At 39.2% G+C, this 22454-nt stretch overlaps 1 protein-coding gene across 6 annotated transcripts in view; it reads left to right on the top strand.

Moving 5' to 3' along the window:
- Nucleotides 1-22454, top strand: part of cadpsa (Ca2+-dependent activator protein for secretion a) — a 173845-nt gene that overhangs the window by 89910 nt on the left and 61481 nt on the right. For 3 of the 6 annotated variants that reach the window (XM_046380181.1, XM_046380171.1, XM_046380189.1), the window contains exons 12-17: nucleotides 6509-6645; nucleotides 7054-7241; nucleotides 13461-13562; nucleotides 13654-13717; nucleotides 13898-14021; nucleotides 17749-17817. In XM_046380181.1, the coding sequence (XP_046236137.1) occupies nucleotides 6509-6645; nucleotides 7054-7241; nucleotides 13461-13562; nucleotides 13654-13717; nucleotides 13898-14021; nucleotides 17749-17817 (684 nt within the window). The remainder of the gene's footprint in view (nucleotides 1-6508; nucleotides 6646-7053; nucleotides 7242-13460; nucleotides 13563-13653; nucleotides 13718-13897; nucleotides 14022-17748; nucleotides 17818-22454) is intronic. The other 3 variants (XM_046380162.1, XM_046380152.1, XM_046380143.1) reach the window with 1 other exon arrangement.

Raw genomic sequence — 22454 nt, 5'->3', positions numbered from 1 at the left:
AGCATGGAAGTGACACTCATTGATTAGACTCTGTTGGAGAAATTCTTACTGAATCGTCATCATCCACATTCCTATCATAGCCTGAAGACTGTATTGTGGACATATAGTACATATATATAAAACGACAACAATCCATGAACAAAACTTCTTTCTTTTTTTTAAAGAGTGATTTTGACCCATTCTTTTCTCACTCACAGCTTCTTGTGCTTGATGTCTCACTCTTGTCTCTTACTGTACAGTTGTCCTCGCAACATTTCTGAGATATCAGCCAATGATGTCCTTACTTTGTCTTCTTCCTGGTCATGTACTGTACACGGTTTCAGCTGTTACTGTTATTCTTTCTTTGTGTGCTGCTTCACGCTTTCTTGTAGAACTGCTGTAGTGTGAAAGTGTTGGTGGCTTTGCTGTCTGTCTTTATGTTTCTCTGTTTGTTCCCCTTTTCTTTTCTTCTTTCGTGCTTCTTCTAAACTCTGACCCTGCTATCTTGTAGCTGGATTAAAGGGTAAGTGCTTTCCTACCCTCTTTTCTCTTTCCTACTTTTGTTATCCATGCTCTTCCTGTTTGCTATTTCCGTTTGATGACAGAAATACAAGACAAACTAACTGTTGTAATTTAAGATGCATGAAGAAATGATTTGCTTTGGCTGTGCTTCTGTTTGCATATTTGCCTACAAAAGTACAAACGTAGGTCATGATAGAGTTACACAGATGCATGTCAACCTTTTTACATGAACTGTAATGGTTGCTTATGGTTGGCCTATTTAAGATGAGAGTGAAAGAAAGAAAAGAAAGATAGAAAATTTCAGTGAACTGTATCTGTAAAACACAGCGATTGAAATAGAAATCTGTGCAGACCAACATACTTAATAAATGAAAAATTGCTCCCTGTGTACATTTGTGTAAGTGAATATATTGAGTGAGCTGTTTTTGACACAACCACTGGAGTCCCACTGGGTCCCAGCAGCTGGTAATTACCAAGTTAAAAGTGCCAGGCCATGAATAATACAGTGAGGTTGCTGCACAATTAAATCAGGCAGCAATCACTCAATGTTACCAAATAACTACTTGTCAGTTCACACCTGGATCAGCGCAATGAATAATATAACATCATGTCACCCCCAACCTCCCTCCCGACCACTCACTTCCCCAACCAAAATGAAAATAGGCTACATTAAAACATTGTAACAACAGTTAAGAGATTTGCTTTCAGCTGCTGAGGGGTGAAACTGATCTTCACAGTTTACTGTTTTTCTTGTTATGATGACTGACAGTTTACTTTGTTTTGACATATTTCCATTCCATCAAAGAGGATTAAGATTAGTCTGTATTTTAGAAGCTTATTATTATTTTGTCCAAAACAGTGATGTGAATGATAATTCTAACAAAGGAAGGATAGTCTGGTCCTATAATGTATCTGAACAGTGTGAAGTCTAAAAGCACAACCTTATCTTCTACAATTTACAATCATACACAGTTAATTTGCACAGGTTTTGTACGCTCGGTAACAATGAAATGCTTAAACTGACCTCACTGTATCAAAAAAACATTGCCAATATAATTTATTAGATTTCACTGCAATATGCTTCTGGGAGTTAGATCATGATTAAGGTTTTTACAGTTTTGTGTTGATAACTCAAAGTGCTTGGTTAAGGTCAGAGTCAGGCTGCCATATAAGCTCACGCTGCAAAAGCTGTGGAGGTCTCAACAAATTACACAAGACCTCGACTCCCCCTCAGGTCGAGTCGAGTGTCACCGTTTATAACTTCTGTTCAAGAAAAGAGAAAAAAACGTCATGAGAAGAATGAATTACAAGAACAGCAATCAAGTAAATTTGTAGTTTCTCCTCTCAAGTTTGATTTCAGCAAATCACAGTAAGGTCAAGTTTATGTGCTACTGTGGCTTGCAGTGTGTCTCTCTCCGGTCTGTCTCTCTTGCTAGCCTAGCCGGGCAGTAGGCTACATCTCTTGGTCAGTCTGTGTCTTGCTTGCTTGCTATGATTTCTGCAATTTCTTAAAAATCGCTTGGACCTGTGAACAATTCTCACAGATAACAATTAAAACACTGGCAGTGACAGCTGCTATAACTTCTCCCCCTCTGTCACATATGCATACATGTATGTCCAAGCAGGCATGCACACGCACGCACACACACACACAGACAACATACACAACATTTCAAAATAAAACCTCCCAGTTGATAACAGGGTCTGAACAGTGGGCTCCGGCGTATGCAGGATTTTCAAAATAAAAGTACCAAAATGTAATGCTCCATTGCACTAATTAAAAAGCTTTGACCTCAGTCCAGCTCAGACACCTCAACTCCTTCTCTGTACACTTATGCTGCATTCGATTTGTACTCATAAGTCGTTCTCCGAGTTGTTTTCCGACTTTCGAAGCCGGAAATGACAAATAGAAGACCCCCAAAGTCAGAATTCCAACTTGTCATCTCAGTCGACCTCAGAGGACACAGCGTTCACAAACCAAGATGGCTGCCCAGAGCATTGCCTGTAAATAAAAACTGTTGTTTTGTGTGTTTTTAGCTCTTTTGTCTTATTTTGAGTCCAATTTAGTAAGCCGTATACACAATAATATCTTGCTGCTGCCTGTAGGCATATAGCTATGGCCTTGTTAGGTGTGAAATACCAAGTAATGTGTTGTTTATCAACCGGTGCTGCTTGTAACCAGTCAATGTTGCTATTACAACAATGGTTGAACAACATTACAAACTGGTTTTTAATGTGAAGTCACTGCGAGTCCAGAGTTACGATTTACAAGCACAAATTGAATGCAGTATAAAGCTCATATAGTGTAAGTCTGTACACTATATGTCTAATTTCAACACCTGTTATTGTTTAAACTGTCAAACTCCCATTATCCCTGTTATTCCAACTGTACTCTTTCACTTGTTCCTTTATATAATGTTAAGTCAGCAATGCTGTTCAGCTCCCAGCTATATATGAAGCAAAACATTCCATCCTCCAGTTTTTCAAGCAGTGTAGTTGAAGCTGTCCAACGCAACTACAATGTCTTAAGAAACTGAATTCAGTAATTATGGTTACAGTTTAGTAAAGATGAGTTCAACACAGTTCACAACTGAAAATGAAAACACCAGATCTGACTTAGGAGAATAGCCCAACTTACTTTTGGTGTGTCACAGCTTAGTACAGTTAGGTTGAGTTTAAAAATAAATCCAGTGTTGGGTGTTGAGTAATGATGCAATAGTTAGAGAGGTTGGGTGCTAGGACATCAATGAACATCTTCACAAGCATAGTAACAGAAAGATCTAGATGTGTTTCACTCCAGAAAACTGCCACATGCTAAATAGCCCCAGATGCTTTTGACCAACAATATCTGGAGTTCCCCTTGCCTCCCGATTCCTCTTTTCTGGATCTATACATGAATAGCAGCCATCAGTCATTGTCAGGGCCGTCCTTCCTCAGCCCAGACGGACGGGGGTGACTAATGTCACTGCATGTTACTGTCCAGCCCTCCCGCCTCCACTCCCACTCACTCACATCAAACAGACCTGACAGGCCACCAGCTACAGACCAAAGGGGCATCACAATGTCACCTTTTTAGATTTTTGGGGGAGGGTGGGGGGACTTGTTGAGGGGACACAATCAGCTCCCAGCATCCCACTCTTTGTTTTGTTTGTTGATTGACAGCTGGGGTGCCTTCATTGGGCAGTGAAGAGGATGTTGGATGACAAATCTCTTGACTGTTGGGAAGCTTGGTATAACCTTCATTCACGTGTCTCAGGTTTGTCCTGACTGATTGGACAGAATTCGGGCACTCAAATGGCAGAGGAGAAGTTTAGTACACTCTGTAGGTACAACATAGTATCATGACGGTTTGTCAAATGGTCATAAAATATAATCTATAAAATCTGTTTATATGGGTTTGAATGTGCAATTTTTATGTGTCTCTTGCACAAAATCCATGATTGTCACACCAGAATTTTATTTCTGTCTGTGGTTTAAGCAATGAAAGCACTGTGGTTAAGTTTAGGAAAAGATATTTTCAATTTGAGAAACAGTCGCGAAGTGTAAGAATCACTTTGGTTTGGTTAGGTTATAGATTATTATTGTCATATGTTAATAAAGGAATCCGTTTGTGAAACTTGATCTTTAGTATTAGTGTACACTTCTCAAGTTAAAATTTATTTTCCATTTTTGACTTGTTTGGTCACAAAATAAGTGGACAATGTCCATGTACATGAAGCCTATTTACTAAATTTCATCATTGCCAAAACTGAGTGAAACTGAATTGATAGTAAGCAGAGAGTGATTTCAGGCACAAGCTATGCTACAATGACAGATTCTTGCCATGTAGGATGTCTCATGAAGGCATCCATTTAACTGTGCAACCACTCCTCGTTATTGTCCACTGAAATGTCAATCACAAGAGCTGTCATGCTTTTTAATAAAGGTCTCACTACGGAGAGCACAGACATTTTTTGGGGATGTTTTTTGCTTGTTCTTTTTTTCAGAGGGAGTCATTACTCTGTTAGACCGTTAAGCCAGTGTGCTCTTGTTAATGTTAATGTTGAGCAACAACTCAAAGTGAAATAATTGTTAAATCTGAAATGAGTAATGTTATGAATGTGCTCTCCTTCTTCACAAATTATAAATAAAGCACCCTTAGCAAGGCAGTTACACAATATAGACAAATGTATTGGGACACCTGACCGTTACACCAATGGGAAATTTGATTACATTGCATTCAGAATGCATGGACATTGGTGTGGAATCCATCCCTCACTTGGGACCATGGCAGCTTCCACTCTTCTGGGAAAAATGTCCAAAATATCTTGGTATGGTGAAGCATTAAGATTTCCCCTCATTGGAAGTACGGTGCCTTGCTTAACCCCTCACACCCATACAACACCTGAATTCAATAACAAGAGATGTATCTCAGTACTTTTGACTATATAATGTAACTGTTATATGCACCCATGCAGCAGGCAGCAGTAAAATGCTCTGCTGTCAGTGGTTATAAACCTCCCTCTGGTTAGCCACAAACTCTGACTTGGTCTCAATACAAAATCATGCACAGTGGTGCAGTAGATAGTACTATTGCCTCACAGCAAGATGGTTCTGGGTTTGAACCTGCCTGCTAGTTAGGATTTTTCTGTATGTAGTTTGCATGTATTCTGAGTCCTCTGGCTTTGTCCCGTAGTCTAAAAACATGCAATTTAGGTGACTTTGTGACTCTAAATTGCCCATAGGTGTGAATGTGGCTATCAATGATTATTTGCTCTGTGGTGGTGACTGGTGACCTGTCAAGGATGACCCGAACTCTTGCTCAGTATTAGCTAAGATTGGCCCCAGCCCTCTTGCGACTTTGCAAAGGATCAGCAGTTATATGCATATATTTGGATATACGGCATGAACACATTCCCCTGACCTCAGAACTAGCCTTTAACCTCTACAGTAACATGTACTTCATGAAATCTGCCTGAAAAACTCAATTCCACTTCAGCTTCACCCTATCTATTCAGTCAAAACTGGCAACCCTCATGAAGGGGCTATAATGGAGTCAGTGCTGGATACATACCCCTAACTGCACAATTTTAGATAGTTAGATGGATCTTAGTTTAGATAATGAAATGCTGTTACACCAAAACAGAACAGTTTTACCAAACTTGCAGCCATTATAGATTATGACTTTTATGTTTTGCAGAGTTTGAATAAACATAAATTATACACAAATACATGTGTATTTGGTCAGCAATATATAGTTGGGTGATGTCAAATAACATCCACAGGCTTACCAGAAACCAAGGTTTCCTCACAGAACATTGCATTGTAAAGATATGATTAATTTTATTCACTTCACATATCAGTGGGTTCAATGTTGTGGCTAAATGGTGCACGCACACACACACACACACACACACACACACACACACACACACACACACTTTGAAGCTATCGCAGCTTCCACTCTTCTGGGAAGGCTTTCCACCATATTTTGGAGTGTTTCTGTGGGATTTTTTGCCCATTCATGCAGTAGAGCATTTGTGAGGTCAGACACTGATGTTGGACTAAAAGGCCTGGCTCACAGTCTCTGTTCCAGGTCATCCCAGGAGTGTTCAATGGGGTTGAGGTCAGGACTCTGTGTGAGCAAGTCCTCATCCAGCCATGTCTTTATGGATCTGGCTTTGTGCACTGGGGTGCAGTCAAAATGACTTGCTATGCCGAAGCATTAAGATTTCCCTTCACTGGAAGTAAGCGGCCTACCCCAACCCCTGAAAAACAGCCCCACCCCATACCTGTATTCAGTAATGAAGATGTGTATCCGAATACTTCTGTCTATATGGTGTATACAAAAAAGTATATACAGCATTGCTTTATTGAAGGCACTTCATAAGATTACGTGTTTTATTAAAATTCTTTGAGTGCCATGGCAAACTTTATTCTTGTTTTCTACCTACAGTGTGACATTTGTCTTTCTGTTTTTCTTTCTTTGTCTCTGCCTCTTGATTGGACCGGTAATGATTTTGTACAGATGCTGATCGCGCCCAGAAGCATGGCATGGATGAATTTATTTCAGCCAACCCCTGTAACTTTGACCATGGCTCGCTGTTTGAGCTGGTACAGCGCCTCACTCTGGACCACAGACTCAATGACTCCTACTCCTGCCTGGTAAGGAAATGTAACTCACTGTGTACGGTAGAAACAGCTCAGTCAAGAATGAAAAATGTATGTATGGTTGTATTTTTCTGCTTAGTAAATGAAGTAGCTATAAAATGTTTTTGAGTTTACTTATTAGATCAAATGCTCAAGGAGCTTTTGGACTACGACTTCTAGACACAGCATGTCCAGTCAAGTCTTTGACATGTCATGACATGATATGACATGACATACTGTTGATAATGTTAGTTCATACTAAAGTAAAATTTAAAGTAAAATTGGCCATGCGTCTTCTGTGGCTAAAGAAATTAGCATTAGCATGTGAAGCAAGCTGCCTTGGTTGCACTCTTGTATATTACCATCTGTTAATCTCATCAGAGGAGAAACACAGCAGCGTTTGTATGTTTGTGTTACCCACAGGGCTGGTTCAGTCCTGGTCAAGTGTTTGTCTTAGATGAGTATTGTGCTCGCTACGGTGTTCGAGGCTGCCATCGGCATTTATGTTACCTGAGTGATCTGCTGGAGAGGGCGGAGAATGGAGCCATGATCGACCCCACCCTGCTGCACTACAGCTTCGCCTTCTGTGCCTCCCACGTCCATGGAAACAGGTATAAATCAAACCGCTGGCCTGTCCTTCACTTTCTCCACAGGTACATGCTTACCTTAAATGCTAAAATGAATGAAATACAAAATGTAATTTTTTACTGACAAGCCAGTCCACACACATGGGCACATATATAATGCAAATGTGACAGTCCTCTCGCCTTTGTTTTTTATGATTTTGCTTGTTTCTTGCATGCCTATTTGCTTTCACTGTGCATGATGTTTGCATGTTCGTTTTACCTCTTTCTTTTGTCTTTTTTCTCCTGTATAACCTTTTACCTTGTTCACTTTAATTAAACATCCTTCCCCCACTGTCTCCAAAACCCTGCACTTCCCAACAACCACACCTAGTCAGCGTGTTTCTGAGTTGTTAAATTGGCCAGTATCTGAGGCCGAACTCGAACGAGCCCTTTTCCCTTCTGCCCCTGAGCTCCCTGCCCAAACTGCTAAGAGAGAGCTCAGAATCATTGAGTTCATGAGGAAAAAGGACCCCAGAACCCCACTTTTCTCAGGAAGTAGAAGGTGAGTTATCTCATAGTCCATGATGCACAGTCTAACCGAGGCGGTAACACAAGCATCTCCTTTAAAAAATTTTAGGTGCCATTTTTATTGTTAAATGATCAAAATCACTATTATCAGATCGGTTTTGAAACAAGTCAGGTTTAACCCAGTTATCAAAACCAGTTCATGTAAGTTAAAGGCATATATATAATATATGTGATATTTCAGTTGCTTTTTATAAACACACAATTCAAAGTTGGCCAGAATCCGTGGCCCAATTGTCAAGAAAGTGAGCTAACCAGTAAATGAAGAGAAAGGGAGCTGCAGCTAGTGTAAACAAAGTAGTAAATCAGAGAAATGAAATGTTTTGTTCTTATTCTTTCAACCCTACAGATTTTGTGTGAATACAGTCAAAGTGCAAGTTTCATTTTTTTCCCTATGTACCTCTGCTGAGCCTGTCTGTAGCTCACCATGACCGACCTGCATCTTTTTAGACCAGCCTTGTACTGTTGTTGGCTGGGGGCTACTCAGCGCTACACAAAGACTTAGCCACAGAAACATCCTGACACAGCAAACATGAAATAAAATAAGAAAATACAGGCATACAGCGGCAGAGTTGCAGATGCAGAGGAATGGTTCTGATGACAACACAACAACTAAAATCAGTCAATCCAAAAGAACAAAACAACAAAAAACAAATAAAAAAGCAAGCAAACAAAACATAACAAAAGATTACTGCAGCGTTATTGTATTTTAGTATGTGCTTGTGGTTCAGTTCCTGATTTTGTAGATTCATTTTTTTATATACTCAACATGGTTCTACAGGACAGGTCATATACACACACACACACACACACACACACACACATACACAGCACTCCTGGCTTCTGACAGCTCAAGTGGCTAAACACAATGAGATGTAGTTCTATAGGTGTGTGGTTCACAAACTGATTAGCCAACTTTACCCAGTTTCAGCCCCAGAACTGAGCGTGGAGCAGCAAACATAAGCAAAGATTGTTATGCATCACACTGACATCACCCTTTTCTATTTCCACTAAGATTTGCAGTTTGGTCATTTTAGGTTTTAGGACAAGTTTATGTTTGTAGAACTTGTAGCCTCAAAACTTTGTTTTAGTCCATATAAAAGGACATGGCACAAAAAAGGTGAATGTTTTCATATTCATATGTGTGATTCATATATGATTTTCACAGACCAGCAAGTCTTTCCTGTGGCTCTGATATAAAACTAAATGAGGTGCAGCAACATATTTTTAGTTTTAGAGTAGCAGTTTTCAGCCAGAGATCAGATGGTGTGATTTCCTGAAGGTTCTGTGGTATGTGACACAGGAATCATCTGGCCTTTATTCCAGTACGTACCCTCCTATCTGAGTTGCAGTATTTACCTCTTGTCTAATCTGCTATGATGTCTGCAGACATCAAATCTGTCAACATCACAGTCAGTCACTCTGCAGATGAAGTCTAACAAAGATAGACGAGGTCCACTCCGGCGCTGAGGGCAAAGGTCGACCACCCCCCCTCCATGCCTCCAACTAACCCCATCCCTTTTCCATCCATCCATCCATCCATCCATCCATCCATCCATCCATCCATCTGTCCCACTGACAAAGTGACTTAGAAGGACTGAGGCCTTTTCTGATCAACATGGACAGATGGACAACAATTGCTCCAAGAGAAACAGAAAAAAGGAGAGAGAGAAAAATACTTCAAAAGACAAATAAAATAAGAACTGGAGTTTGACTGCAATCTGTGGAGAGAAACATGTTAAGACAAAACAATGCATAGGAAGTAGTTTGGTTTAAACTCGGGCATCTAGTAGTTCTTCCCTCTTGCCAGAGGAGGGAATTCATCAAAATCTATTATTGATTTTGGAAATAAATACACATACATGCAAATTTGAATGTAAATGGAGTTATTTCTCATCCTAAAATCCCTAAATGTCTACATATCCTGATGCACCCACATCAAACAAAGACCTGCTCTGCCAGTCCAGCCTTGGTGCCTGGAGGTCAAAGCATGACAGGTTGACAGGTTGTCATGTGTGACGGCTGAATGTCTCCGCTTCCAACGCTGCTGCATGTGCCCCAGTGCACACACCTCATCAAGATCACCCCCCACCCAAACAAATAAACAAACACACACACACACACACACACACACACACACACGCACACACATACAGCCAACCCCAATCCCTGCTTCCTAATAGCCTGCTGGCCTGGAGGTGCTGGTACACCAAGTTGGATTCAGTTGCCTGGTCGCCTGCTAAAGTGTCAAGAACTGACTTCTGTCCAGCTAAATGTCGACTCAGTTTAGACTGACTGTTTGTTAGGAAATGGCTTTCAAATATACTAACTATCAGTTGATCTTCATTTGATATAAAATAAAATCAAGAACAATCCAACTAAATTTGATGTTAAACAATTGAATTGAAGCAGTTACGGATTATGCTTTACGGTTTAAAAGGTGAGTGAGGCGAAGTCTTACTGATCAGTAAGCATTCATGTGATTTAATGTTTCTCATGTATTGCTGGAGTTGAAAAGTGCCAATTTAAGGAGCAAAAATATTCCAAAGCAGTGATTACTGAAGCGAAAGTGGTAATATCCAAGGATGTGATGTCATATTACGTTAGATCTAACATCTACATTTACATGTTATAATTACCATCCATAGATACACAGTGATTAAATGTAGCTACTACATTTACAAAAGGGCTGGACAGATTTTAGGTACTTTACTTAAGTATTTAGTTTCATGCCACTTAACACTTCTGTAACCTTCTGCCTTTTAAAATATGATGTTTGTTTGAAATTAAACTACCCAAGAGTATGTACAAATATAGCTGAAATGATTAGTCAGTCAACAAAATTGCTGATTGAGTGAAAATGAACTGTTTTCCTTTCTAATAAGTTTAATTATAATCACTTTGAGGTTTGGACTGTTAGTTGAACTAAAATCCTTTGTGAAAGTTTTACTTTGGGCTCTGGGAATTAGAATTTTTACAAATCAGTCAATAATCAATTAACAGTCAATGTCATCAGGAGATTAATCCAAAATAAAAATAATCATTAGTTGCTGTCTTATACAAAATAGTTTCACCTCAGTGAACTTAAACAGTAGAATCCCACTTTAATGCACAAGATGGGATCATGTATAATAGTCTAAGAGTTAAAGAGTCAGTTTATAGCTCAATTTAAATGCTTAATTTTTGGAAAATAACTTTCCGACTCAAATATTTTAGGAGCCCTTCTTTATATTTATCTTTTAATTTTTATTTATTCTAGAATTTATCAAGTAAGTTAACAGTTTTTTTTCCCCAATCCTTTGGTCCAAAGGTCAGGAGGTCAGAAAACCTGTTGTAAAAATGTTCTGCCCAGGTTGCAACTTGACATACTTAGATGTCTTGTTTTATTACACTCCAAGGACATTCAGTTTAATGTCATAGAAAATCAAAGACAGGCAGCAATTATTCACATTTGAGTTTAGAAAATGCCTTAAATGATCATTTAATTAACAAAATAGTTGTAATCAATAGTAATAGTAATCAGTGAATCATTTCAACACTAGACTGATTGATTCTAGAATAGAAAATATTATACACACAAGTAAGGGTAGTATTACACACCTGATAAAGTGTGATTCCCAGTTAAAGTTGCATTTTTGCATTTTTTAAAATAGAAATTTCAGGAGTTTTCTCCAGCAGACATGCTAAATGGTAATTCGCCTTAAGGACTTGATGAGTTTGTCCCTGCATATTAAAGGAGACGTGAACGTGTTGCTGGCTCTGGTCTGTCTGTCACTGACGGCTCATTTGCTTGTTGTCGTCATCGGAGCTGTGAGGTCATGAGGTCAAGCAAACATGAGGAAGCTGCCAAGGAACAGCGCACGGCTGGAAGAAAAAAAGAGAGAGCGCCCCACAGGACTTAATTAGTGTGAAATTTGCTTCTTTCAGTTTCTGTCACAATGTAAAGGGTGAGATTGTGTTTTACTGTGAATTTTTGTCATGATAAAAGCACATTTTTGTGTGAAGCTTGAATGTACTCAGTCAAGATCATTTTTATTTGACTGATACCATGAACACCACTTTGTCATGATGAGGTGACATATATGTATATGTTTATATATATGTATATGTCCGTGAAACCTGTATGAGATGAGACACTGAGTAAACTGGTAAACCTTCTAAAATGTAACACACACACACACGCGCGCACACACAGACAGAGAGGCATGCACACAGTTCAGCAGACAGTGAGAAACTGTCTGCTGAAATGACATCTCAAGTGGGGTTTGGCGGTGGGGGTGGCGTGTGGCGGGGTGGGGGGGCGTGGTGGAGAGAGAGAGCAAGAGGGAGAGTGTCATGTCTCCTGCTTCTCATCATGCTGTCATGGCCACCAGTCCAGTGCCTCTTCTGTCACATGCACTCTGCTCACACTCCACCCAGACCCAACCATGTCACAAACTATAAACACATCAAATACACACACACACACACACTCACACACCTGCTTCTAAAGCTGTAATTAGTATGTGTGCATTGAGGCCTTGAACCTCTGAAATTGCTGTTTAGGATGTTTTAATTACACGTATTTACATTCCAGTTAAACATAACCTGTGTAATGTTAATTTTCATCATAAACTTGGCAGGTAATTTAAAAAAATTGTGTTCATTTGCTGATTATATCTTTCAGAGGGAGTAAACAGCATACGAATGTGTGTCTTGGTGCATGTGTGTGAACCTCTCTATCCACTAGCAATGTGTGTGCAGTGATTTAGTACAGGGAAAGCCCACTATCAGCCTTCAGCTTGTATTTGTAACAAAGTGGCCCTTGATGTACAGTAGTTTTGGTCACCACTGTGATAATCATCAGTCTTTATTGCCATTTCCATTGCCAATCACTACAATTGATGCTTAGTATTGCACAATCCTCTTTGCGGTATAAATATTCTTCTGTACTAAAATATAAGACATTTTGTAGTTTTTCCACAGTGATCCATGGCTGTGGGAAAACTAGTCCCAGTAGTGATTTTAAAATATGTCCCCATATCCTGTGAAGGTGTGGACTGTGTTCTGTGGAACCAAACTATTTAGATCCATGTTCAGGAAATTTTTAAGTGAAGCACATTTGAAGCTGCCAATGTGGTAAGTGCTAAATTTCTGGTCCAGGACTAGAGGGAAGTACTGAGGTGATCATATCTGGTTGTCAAGCTCCAATTAACTTCTATGTCTGGTGTCCCACCATATTCTGTTGTCTTCCAAAAATCTGGGGAGATTCAGAGAGGCAAAAAAATGTTAGAATTTGGGATGCACAATAATATCAGTATGTCAGTGGTGTCAGATGATAAAAGCTGTAAAATGATCGATATTGTCTTGAAATTAACATTTCTGCCTATAAGATCATCCTTTAATAGTATTTTTCTCATGTTGCACAGTCAGTCTGCATTTTGAAAATAACTGTTTGCATCTGTCAGTGATAGGCATAATAAATCTGCAAGAGGAAAGATGTTTTTGCAATTAGTTGTCAAAGTGCTTATGTCACTTCGGTCATTTACAATCAGCCATAATGAAATGGAAAGTATGGACACAGTGGATATCAGCAAATTCCACCACCAAAACTTCTTAAATTTGCTCAGTTCCACAGCACTGAAACACAGGCTACCCGATAAGCAAAACGTTTCATTTCTTGTAAACGTTGTCTTTCAGGCCTGATGGTATTGGCACAGTGACTGTGGAAGAGAAGGAGCGCTTTGAGGAGATCAAGGAAAGGCTACGAGTGCTTCTGGAAAACCAAATTACACACTTCAGGTAGGAACAATATGTACAACAACCATGTGCTGAACCCTGTACTAAACTGGGTTACGGGTTCAAATGGAAATCCGGTCTGTTGCTTTCACAGGTACTGTTTCCCATTTGGACGGCCAGAGGGAGCACTGAAAGCAACGCTGTCCTTGCTTGAAAGGGTAAGTAATCTTTTCTCATGGAAAGATGGATATTTATTTTTATTTTATTTTTCATTTAGTTTAGTACACCGGCTCAGCTGAAACACTTCCTCTATCATCAACTTCAGAATTTCTCATTTGTCTTGTCACAAAAAGGTTTTCTGTTACACTGAAATTCTTGCTGCTGTCTTTCCATTTTAGGTTCTGATGAAAGATATTGTTACTCCAGTTCCACAAGAGGAAGTCAAGGCTGTGATCCGTAAGTGTCTGGAGCAGGCAGCTCTGGTCAACTACCAACGCCTGTCAGAGTATGCCAAACTAGAGGGTAAGTTAGTGCTTCATCGCTCCTCTTTTGCTTTAGTACTGTTGCAGCCAAAATATAGGGTGGGTATTCTGTTTTGATATATGACCCTCAATATAACACCTCCGAACACCTGTTGTGTAAGCCAAAGTAACTGAGAGCATTCCCTGTTATAAAAGATACAGATGTGAAACAGATGCAGAACTGAGAGGATTTCTGAACTCAGTGGGGCAGAGCTTGCAAAATTTGTTTACATTATATGGTAAGCTTGTAGAACGTTGTGTGATAAAATTAAATGTAGTTACCATGTTTTCCAAATTTGAACAAGCAAGGATTTTATTAAATACCATTGTCAAACACTGATTAATCATTGAAGAAAGTAATTGTTTTGTTTTGTTTTTTTTTTTACTTCTGTAAGTTAAAACTAGTGTACGTAAGGCTAGTTGCCACAGATGCGCATTGTAAGGAATGAAGCAGCTATACAGCAATAGTGTATCTTATTGCATTTATGTATTTAAATTATGAATTTTCAAAAAGAAGCTTAACCCCTACATTTTTCTTCACAGTTGCAGAAAAAGTCTCTCTAATCTAATGTGCTTTATGGCATGACAGTTGTTTTAAGTAACAAATGCAATGTTTATTTTGTCTTACCTTTTGCCTATTTTACTAGCAAATGTGCTGTAAGTAAAAATGCATTCAATTCATTGTTTATGCTGACTTTGCCCACCATGCCTCAGCTTCTTTTTCAGCCAAGTCCTACTGCGTCTGTCTCCCACTTGCCTGGTAGCTCAAGTGAAGCTCTGTCTTTACCCTTTTTTCTGCCCTCCCCTTCCTTGCTCTCTGGTGATTGCCATGCTCAGTCCTCTCTTTTCCTTGTCTATTGGCTTCTGCTGCTTCTCATTAACTGCTGTTTAAAAACAGGAAGGCCAATAAACAAGTCATGATGATACTGCCCCACATGGCAGTTGAGTGTTATTTCTTGTTGCATGGTCCAAGTTTTCTTTAGTAGGCATCATACATATTTTAAAAACCAGTGAAACATTTGGAACACTTATGTATTTCTGGTAATTACCTTAGGGCAGATGAATTTTTGCATTTGTTTACATAACACTTAATATTTCACTTTCACTAAACATACTGTACCTGTAACTATAAACTTCTACAGGAACACTGATATTTTGAAAATGTGCTTCTTTGTTGTCTTAGCCAATTGACTTAAACAGATTTATCTGTAAACAGATTTTACAGATCAGTTACTTACCTGTGCATCCAATACAGAGTTAGGGATATGCTTAGTTTGGCTTAGCACAAAGTTCAATTGAAAATGACCAACACCCTTTGCAACCAGGGGCGTTTCTAGAAGTTGACAAGGGGGCTAAACCCAGACAATGTGGAGCTGAGGGCAGGGTGTGTGCCCATTCAGAGGGCACACCTTTTTTTCTTTTTCTTTTTCCCGCTTTATCCCCTGCTGTTCTGCCTGGAACACTACTGCTATTTTAAAATTACTTTATTATTAGGATTGTTAAGCCAGTTGCTCTAGACATATCCGAGGCAGCTGAGAATTCTCAAAGATGTGGCACCAGTATTCAAATGTCAGAATGTACCAGCAGCCGTTATCACAGATATGTGATTACAGTTTGATTGGCTAACATTAGCTGGCTGGCTAATATCAGATATATCCAGGCTGTTACCCTTCGCTAATTAGCTTGTTAGCATTTATCAATATTGTTGGCTTAACCATGTTCTCTGGGTAAAAATATCAGGATGCACCAAGCATGACCAGCATATATCACAGACATAGTTGGTATTGCTTAGCTGTGGTAGGACTGTTGTTTATTGTTGTTTACCTTTTTGGTGTAGTGTTGTTGCTGCTTCTGCTCAGCTGTAGGTCTTGCACAGCAGCAGTGCAACAGACTGACTGAGCTTATACAAGAGGACAAGGGCTGAGAAGTGGCTGAGGAATTAAGTTTTACATTTTTTGTTGATTATAGTCACTTTAATGTGAGTAACTGTGAGTTATAGAATTCTAAAATAATATTACAATAAAAGTACCATGATTTAATTTATCTTTCTGCCGTGTCCTCTGATGCGCTCTTTGTCACTTTTTTCATTACAGTAAGAACTCTTGTTGATGAAAGCTAGATCATATAATGCACGCTGAAAAGAGTTCAAAACAGCAAACAAGCACATTTCCTAAAATGTTGTTGCTGTTAATTACTTTAAACGATCACTTTGAGATGATGTCTGTAAAGAAACTGTCACCTCCCTGAAGACACTAAGGAAGATGAACCTTAGTACCTCAGTTGTGATTGTTGATTAATCCTGAAACACCTGTCCTTCATGCTGATGTGCTTCTTGACCTAATGGGAAAAAAAAAATCAGATTTTACCTCTGTTTGGTGGAACGAATGGTTAATCCATTAGACCCCCTCTCCTTACACACGCACACGCACACACACACACACACACACACACACGAGAGAAGTCTAGATGTCCCTGCTCAGCTAAAACGAACCTGGAAACTGGAAACTCTGTAACTCTATGATGTTTTGCTCACTTTGACATATCAGTAAAAATCATGACGTCATTGCTCAGATGTGAGGTGAGGATTTGATGTAGTTTGTGGACAGATTTTAAAGCAAGGCTCTCAAAGGTGCTGTGTGTAGCATTTGAATTAATTGTTATCGCATTACTCAGTGCATTTTGAAACATCAGTATTATTAAGGTGAACAGAGAAGATTATCCAATAACTTCTACAAGTTTCTACATTGCATTTTTTCTGTAATACTGGTTTATTTATAGCTCAAAGGCAAATTCCTTTACTGTACAAATGTATAGGCTAACTTCAATAATAATGAACTTTAGGTTTTTGTTTTATTGTGATGTATTGATCATTATGATACATTCCATACTATGCATATGCACTATGCATTTTTAGAAAAGACATGACCTGGAGCTTCAGTGTGTCATCAATCAATATTTCATTTACTGTCCATGCTATTGCTATATTTGGAAGTAATTTACTTTCTAGTATTTCTATCTTAAGGTTTTGCTGTGTAATTATTTACAGGCAAAATAAATTTCAATTTCAAAACACAATATGCACTATACATTATTTTTTCTTGCACTGTATGGCACAACCATGTTGTGATAAAAATGAAAGTGAAAAACTTCTTTTGAAATAGTTTATCTTTATAATTAATCATTATACAAGTTAATAAGTAGCAGAAAGATCACACATCATGGCAGTGACAGTAGTGCTGTAGAATAGTTATTTTTAACCTTTATCTCGTTCTGACAAGATAATAAATCAACAGAAGACAGAGCTGTTTGCCCATTGCAAACATGGAGCTACATTTCTGGCAATGTCACATCACAGGAGAATAGAGAGATCTGTAGAAAAATAATATTCTACCCAGTGAAACTAAAGAAACCACTGGTTTGGCACAGAGCCTACTTTACAGACGTTTTGTAATTGCATTGCATAATTCTGAGTAGTTTGCCCATAATATGTTGAGATTTCAAAATGATACATATTGCACCTTTGATGGAGCATTTTAGATTTGAATTAACTCAGTATTTAATACACCATGCTTTAACTGTGTGAAATTGTAAGATATTAAATAGCAGCACAAAAAATGCAGGTGTGGGCCTCGAAAGTCTCATACTGGTCGAAGCCTAGTGACCTCTGTGCTCGTCCTCTCTGACCCTGGCCTTTCGCATGCGTCGGTATCCTCCCTCTTTCTCTGTAGGGAAAAAGAGAGAGATGTATGAACATCCTGTCTTCTGCTTGGCGTCTCAAGTGATGGATTTAACCATTCGTGAGTACTTTCCTCATTCCCCGGCATCACCCCCCACTACTGCACCCTTTTATTTTTCTCTCACAACCAGTATGCACACCAGCAATAACAAATGACCTCACATTTTTGTCATCCCTGATGTCCTTTGTTTTGTTCGTTTCTGTTATTTTGTCTACAAAGTCTACTTGTCACAGTTTCTCGATAAGTCTCAAGCTCACTTTGTCACTCAAAAAAACATGCTAATCTTTCTGTGAGTTTGTTTTTAGTCCTGCCAAAACCTCTTGTTCTTTGTCTGTCTGCGACTTGAATGCATTTTTACTTTGCTTGTGTGTAAATCCTTTTAAGTGTTTAAGACCATGGTACTTTCAAACAAGACACCCACAACCTGCAGTTATTAGACCACCTTATTCAGTTCTCAATCCTCTGAGTGAAACATCTTTGGACCCAGGTTAGACAAACTGTCAAAGGAGTGGTCACACATTCCTATTGTGCACATGCATCTGTCTTTTAATAAAACCACCATTAAAATGTTGATATTCATAGCATATAATCGTTTTAACAGATTTCTCCATACTAATTATGTCAAAGTGAAGACACTTTATGTTTGTGTCCTTTTTTCTCGTTTCTTCTAAAGTCTTCTATATCACAAAGTGCACCTAAAGAGGCTGCAAATTGAATGTTGAATGTGTTGCTACTGAATAGTCAGTCTAACCTTTATCTTTATGTCTGACTCCTTTCTTCTGTAACCTCTGCTTATACTACCTGTACTAAATGATCTTTTCTCTTTTACCCTCGACCTGATGTTTTCCCATCTCTGTCCATCTTCTCTACATCCTTCAAACCTCTTCTTTCCTTTTCTTTAAATGTAACTTTTACTTAGTGGAGAAATCTCAGAAAAAACAGAAGGATCCAGGTGATGTTGTACTGTATGTCTAACCCCTGCTGTTAGCTCATTCCTGACCAGAAACCACCCAGTCTACTTTAAACCATACCGTCATGGATCTTGTCACATCCTTCCTGATACCTGTTCATTGCTCAGCAAAGGCTCAGAGGCTTCACAGAACATGTTTCAGGAATGTTTTGATGGCATTACTGACCCCACCCCCTCCCTGTTGTGTTTTTCACTGCTCTGAATGGAAACCTTTTTGAGATTGATCAGTTGATAGCACAAATAATACCCATGCTTTAAAAGAAAAGAACTGATATAACATTGGCCAAACATGACTGGACAGGAGGAATGAGTTGATGATTGAAAAAAGGAGAGAGAAATTTATAAAATCGTTGATGTCAGTGAAAATCACTTCTTCTGAGTTCAAGCATCCAAGCATGGAAGAAAACAGTGTTTGCATGCTGGTGACATTTAAAGAGTTTCAGTCTGAGAAAATAAAGTGTTTTCTTTTTAAGAAAGGAGTAAATAAAAGACCTTGTGTTTAAAGCCACATGTTCATTTGTAACTATTACAGAATATTATTCCCAATGGCAAAAACTTTTATTTGTAGAAAACTAAAACATTCAGTGAAGCCTATTCATTTGAGGCTAGATGTGGCTGCCACAGTCTCTTTTTTTATTCTATTTTTTAAAAAAAAATGCATTTCTTCTCAAGTTGAATTGAGACCAAGCTTAAGAAGACCACAAAATAACAGCTACTGACTTTGATATTACACTAGCTAAAATTCAGAAATTTAAGTTACTTATTTTATAGTAAGGAGTGAGCAACAGTCTATCCACTGAAATCTGGACATGGCAAAAAGTTAGACAATTTTTGGTTTAAAGAGAACTTCAAAGCTGTTCTAAATATCTGTTTTGACGCTATCAATAACATACCAATCTCTTAACAAATTTCATGTTATCTAATGCATTTTGTAACTTTTGCGTCACTTAAGGTGAGCCACATAAATTTTTTTTCCTCCTCATTTTAGGTGCAAATGCCACAGAATACATATCAGGTGACAATATCTGATATATCTGACGAAGTGAGAAAGTCCACACATGCAGAGAGCTGAGGTGTTTGATGGGTCAAATAAACATGATCACATTGGTATTGGTCATAAAATATCAATTAAAGTGAAGCATATAGTAATGATAAATCCATCACCATCAAAAACCTGAGCTATTAACATCCATTCATCCACTTTCTATACCACTTATCAGGGTTGTGTGTGTGTGTGTGTGTGGGGAGGGGGCACCTATCCCAGCTGACTGCAGACGAGAGGCTGGGGACACTGTGTGGACTCTGGTCGCCAGTCTATCGCAGGGCTGACATTGGTTGCTCCTAACAAACGGCCCATTCTGTGGAAGCTGTCAGCCGTGGTAGCATGACTTAAGCTCCTGCAGACAATCACCCATCGCTCAGCGGTGTTGTCTGCAACATCGCTGAGTCACAATGGCTCCGCAGTCATCGGACCAAACGCAGTCATGACTCTGATATGGCTGCCAATAAAGGAATGTACATGTGTGTAGGGGAGAGTGGGTCATCTTATCACAAGAGTATGTTCTCACACAGGTTATATATCTAACACCAGCAGTTTTTCAAAAGTGAATTACTAGTTGTGCATTTCCTTGAAAAGCATAACATATTGTTAACTGAGATGACCACTGATTTACTATTTTTTTTACATTCTAAAAAAGTTGAACTTGACATTTTTTGCAATAAACCTCTTCTAGTAAAAAATCTTCACAATTATATATTGCTCTTAGTTGAGAAGAGAATAAACTGTCTTGTTTTACTTTTACTAATGTCCTACTTTAAGCTAACTTTAAGAGATAGCAAACAGTAGCAAACATGGCAGTTTGGAGCAGCTGGTCACGGTAATCAAGCCTTAGGGACTTTGGGGTAAGTCATCACATGTAACAACTAAAGAAATGTAGGAGAACCATATCTAAAACACCAAAGAAAAAGAAACAGGTATGAAAAGAGACTCCAGACCTGCTTGACATGTTTTACTTGAAAGTTTGTTTGTTTTGATTTTCCAGTTGTGGTATTGGACTGTTCAGAATTATTTCAAGTTTAACGATTGTTCAGTCTTTTATTTCTGTAGCTGAATTTAATTTTGAATTGGCATTCAAAACCTAACAATGCGTAGATTCTTGTTTAATATGTGGCGTCCCAGAAAAACCTTTAACAGGGAAATAATGGGAGAAACCTCAGGGTGAGCAACAGAGGAGGGATCCCTCACCCAGGACGGGCAGACGTGCAGTGGATGTTGTACAGGCAGGAAAGCAGTTAACAACATGAGATATGGGATAGATGGGGAATGTTCAGTCAGGCTGATGGAGGCAGATCCTGGTGGACAGGCTGGGCCGTGAACAAGGTGGTTGATGAGCAGAGACGGCAAGGCCAGACTAAACAGTATAACAAATAAAGACGGAACAGCAAATGTGTAGAAGGAGAGGAGAGGAGAGGAGATGGCTCTTTGTATTTAGCATCAGTGGCAACGAAAAACTGCCTTTTAGAAGGCAGAAACCTTGGAGCAGAGCCCGGCCCTTGATGGGCAGCCATCTGCCTTGACCGGTTGGGTAGAGAGAGAGAGAGAGAGAGGGAGAGAGAGAGAGAGGGAGTAGGGGGTGGGGGGTGAGAGAAGAAGAAGCACACAAACAAATTATGATAACAATAGAAGTAAGAATAATAATGGTATAAGCTGTACAGCATAGTAATAGAATTAAAATAGATTATGACTAAACAGTAGTAATCCCAGTAGGTTTCAAGCAGGACCGCAGTAGAAGGTCCAACCACGATCCATGGGAACCTGTGAGACGAGAAAGCAAGGACTCCAGGGAAGAAGTTGAGTTAGTAATATGCATTAATGGGACATAAATGTGTGCAGAAGGAGAGGAAGAGGAAGAAAGAGCTCAGTGCATCATGGGAGGACCCCAGGCAGTCTAAGTCTATAGCAGCATAACTAGGGGCCGGCCTAGGCCAGCCCTAACTATAAGTTTTATCAAAAAGGAAAGTTTTTAGTCTACTCTTAAATATAGAGAGGGTGTCCGCCTCCCGGACCGAAACCGGAAGATGCTTCCATAGTAGAGGAGCTTGATAACTAAAGGCTCTGGTTCCCAATCTACTTTTGAGGACTCTAGGAACCACAAGTAGCCCTGCATTTTGGGAACGCAAAGCTCTGGCGGGATAATAGGGAACCATCAGCTCTTTAAGATAGGATGGTGCCTGACCGTTCAGGGCTTTATAAGTGAGGAGGAGAATTTTAAAATCTATCCTGCATTTTACAGGCAACCAATGTAGAGAAGCCAGTACAGGAGAAATATGATCTCTAATGCTGTTTCCTGTGAGTAATCCTGCAGCAGGGTTCATGATTAGCTGGAGCACCTGTATGTGGCATAAAGCCCTTCTTAGCATGCGGTTATTGTCAGACAGCACTTGGCTATGTTTAGACACAAAAACTACATGGTTGTATTTATAAAAAGATTGGTGGTGTTTGGCTTCACATTGGATGCAGGCCCCGGTTTCCTGGATGAAGGTCGTCTTTGGAACACTTATGTATGCCATTACCAGAAGGCTGTTCTCACTGATGTAAACTCAAGCAAAATATCTGTGGTGCATCATATGCACGTATTGATCACAACATCATTAAGAATGAAAGTATTTAATTTCTCCTCAACATTGGCTAAGAAACAAAATGTTTGTGGTTCTCTTCATGCTACAC

The sequence above is a fragment of the Scatophagus argus genome, chromosome 3 (genome assembly GCF_020382885.2).
Source record: "Scatophagus argus isolate fScaArg1 chromosome 3, fScaArg1.pri, whole genome shotgun sequence".
In the NCBI taxonomy this organism is placed as follows: Eukaryota; Metazoa; Chordata; class Actinopteri; family Scatophagidae; genus Scatophagus; species Scatophagus argus.
The sequence above is the reverse complement of the archived record's forward strand: the minus strand, read 5'-3'. Positions and strand labels throughout refer to the sequence as shown.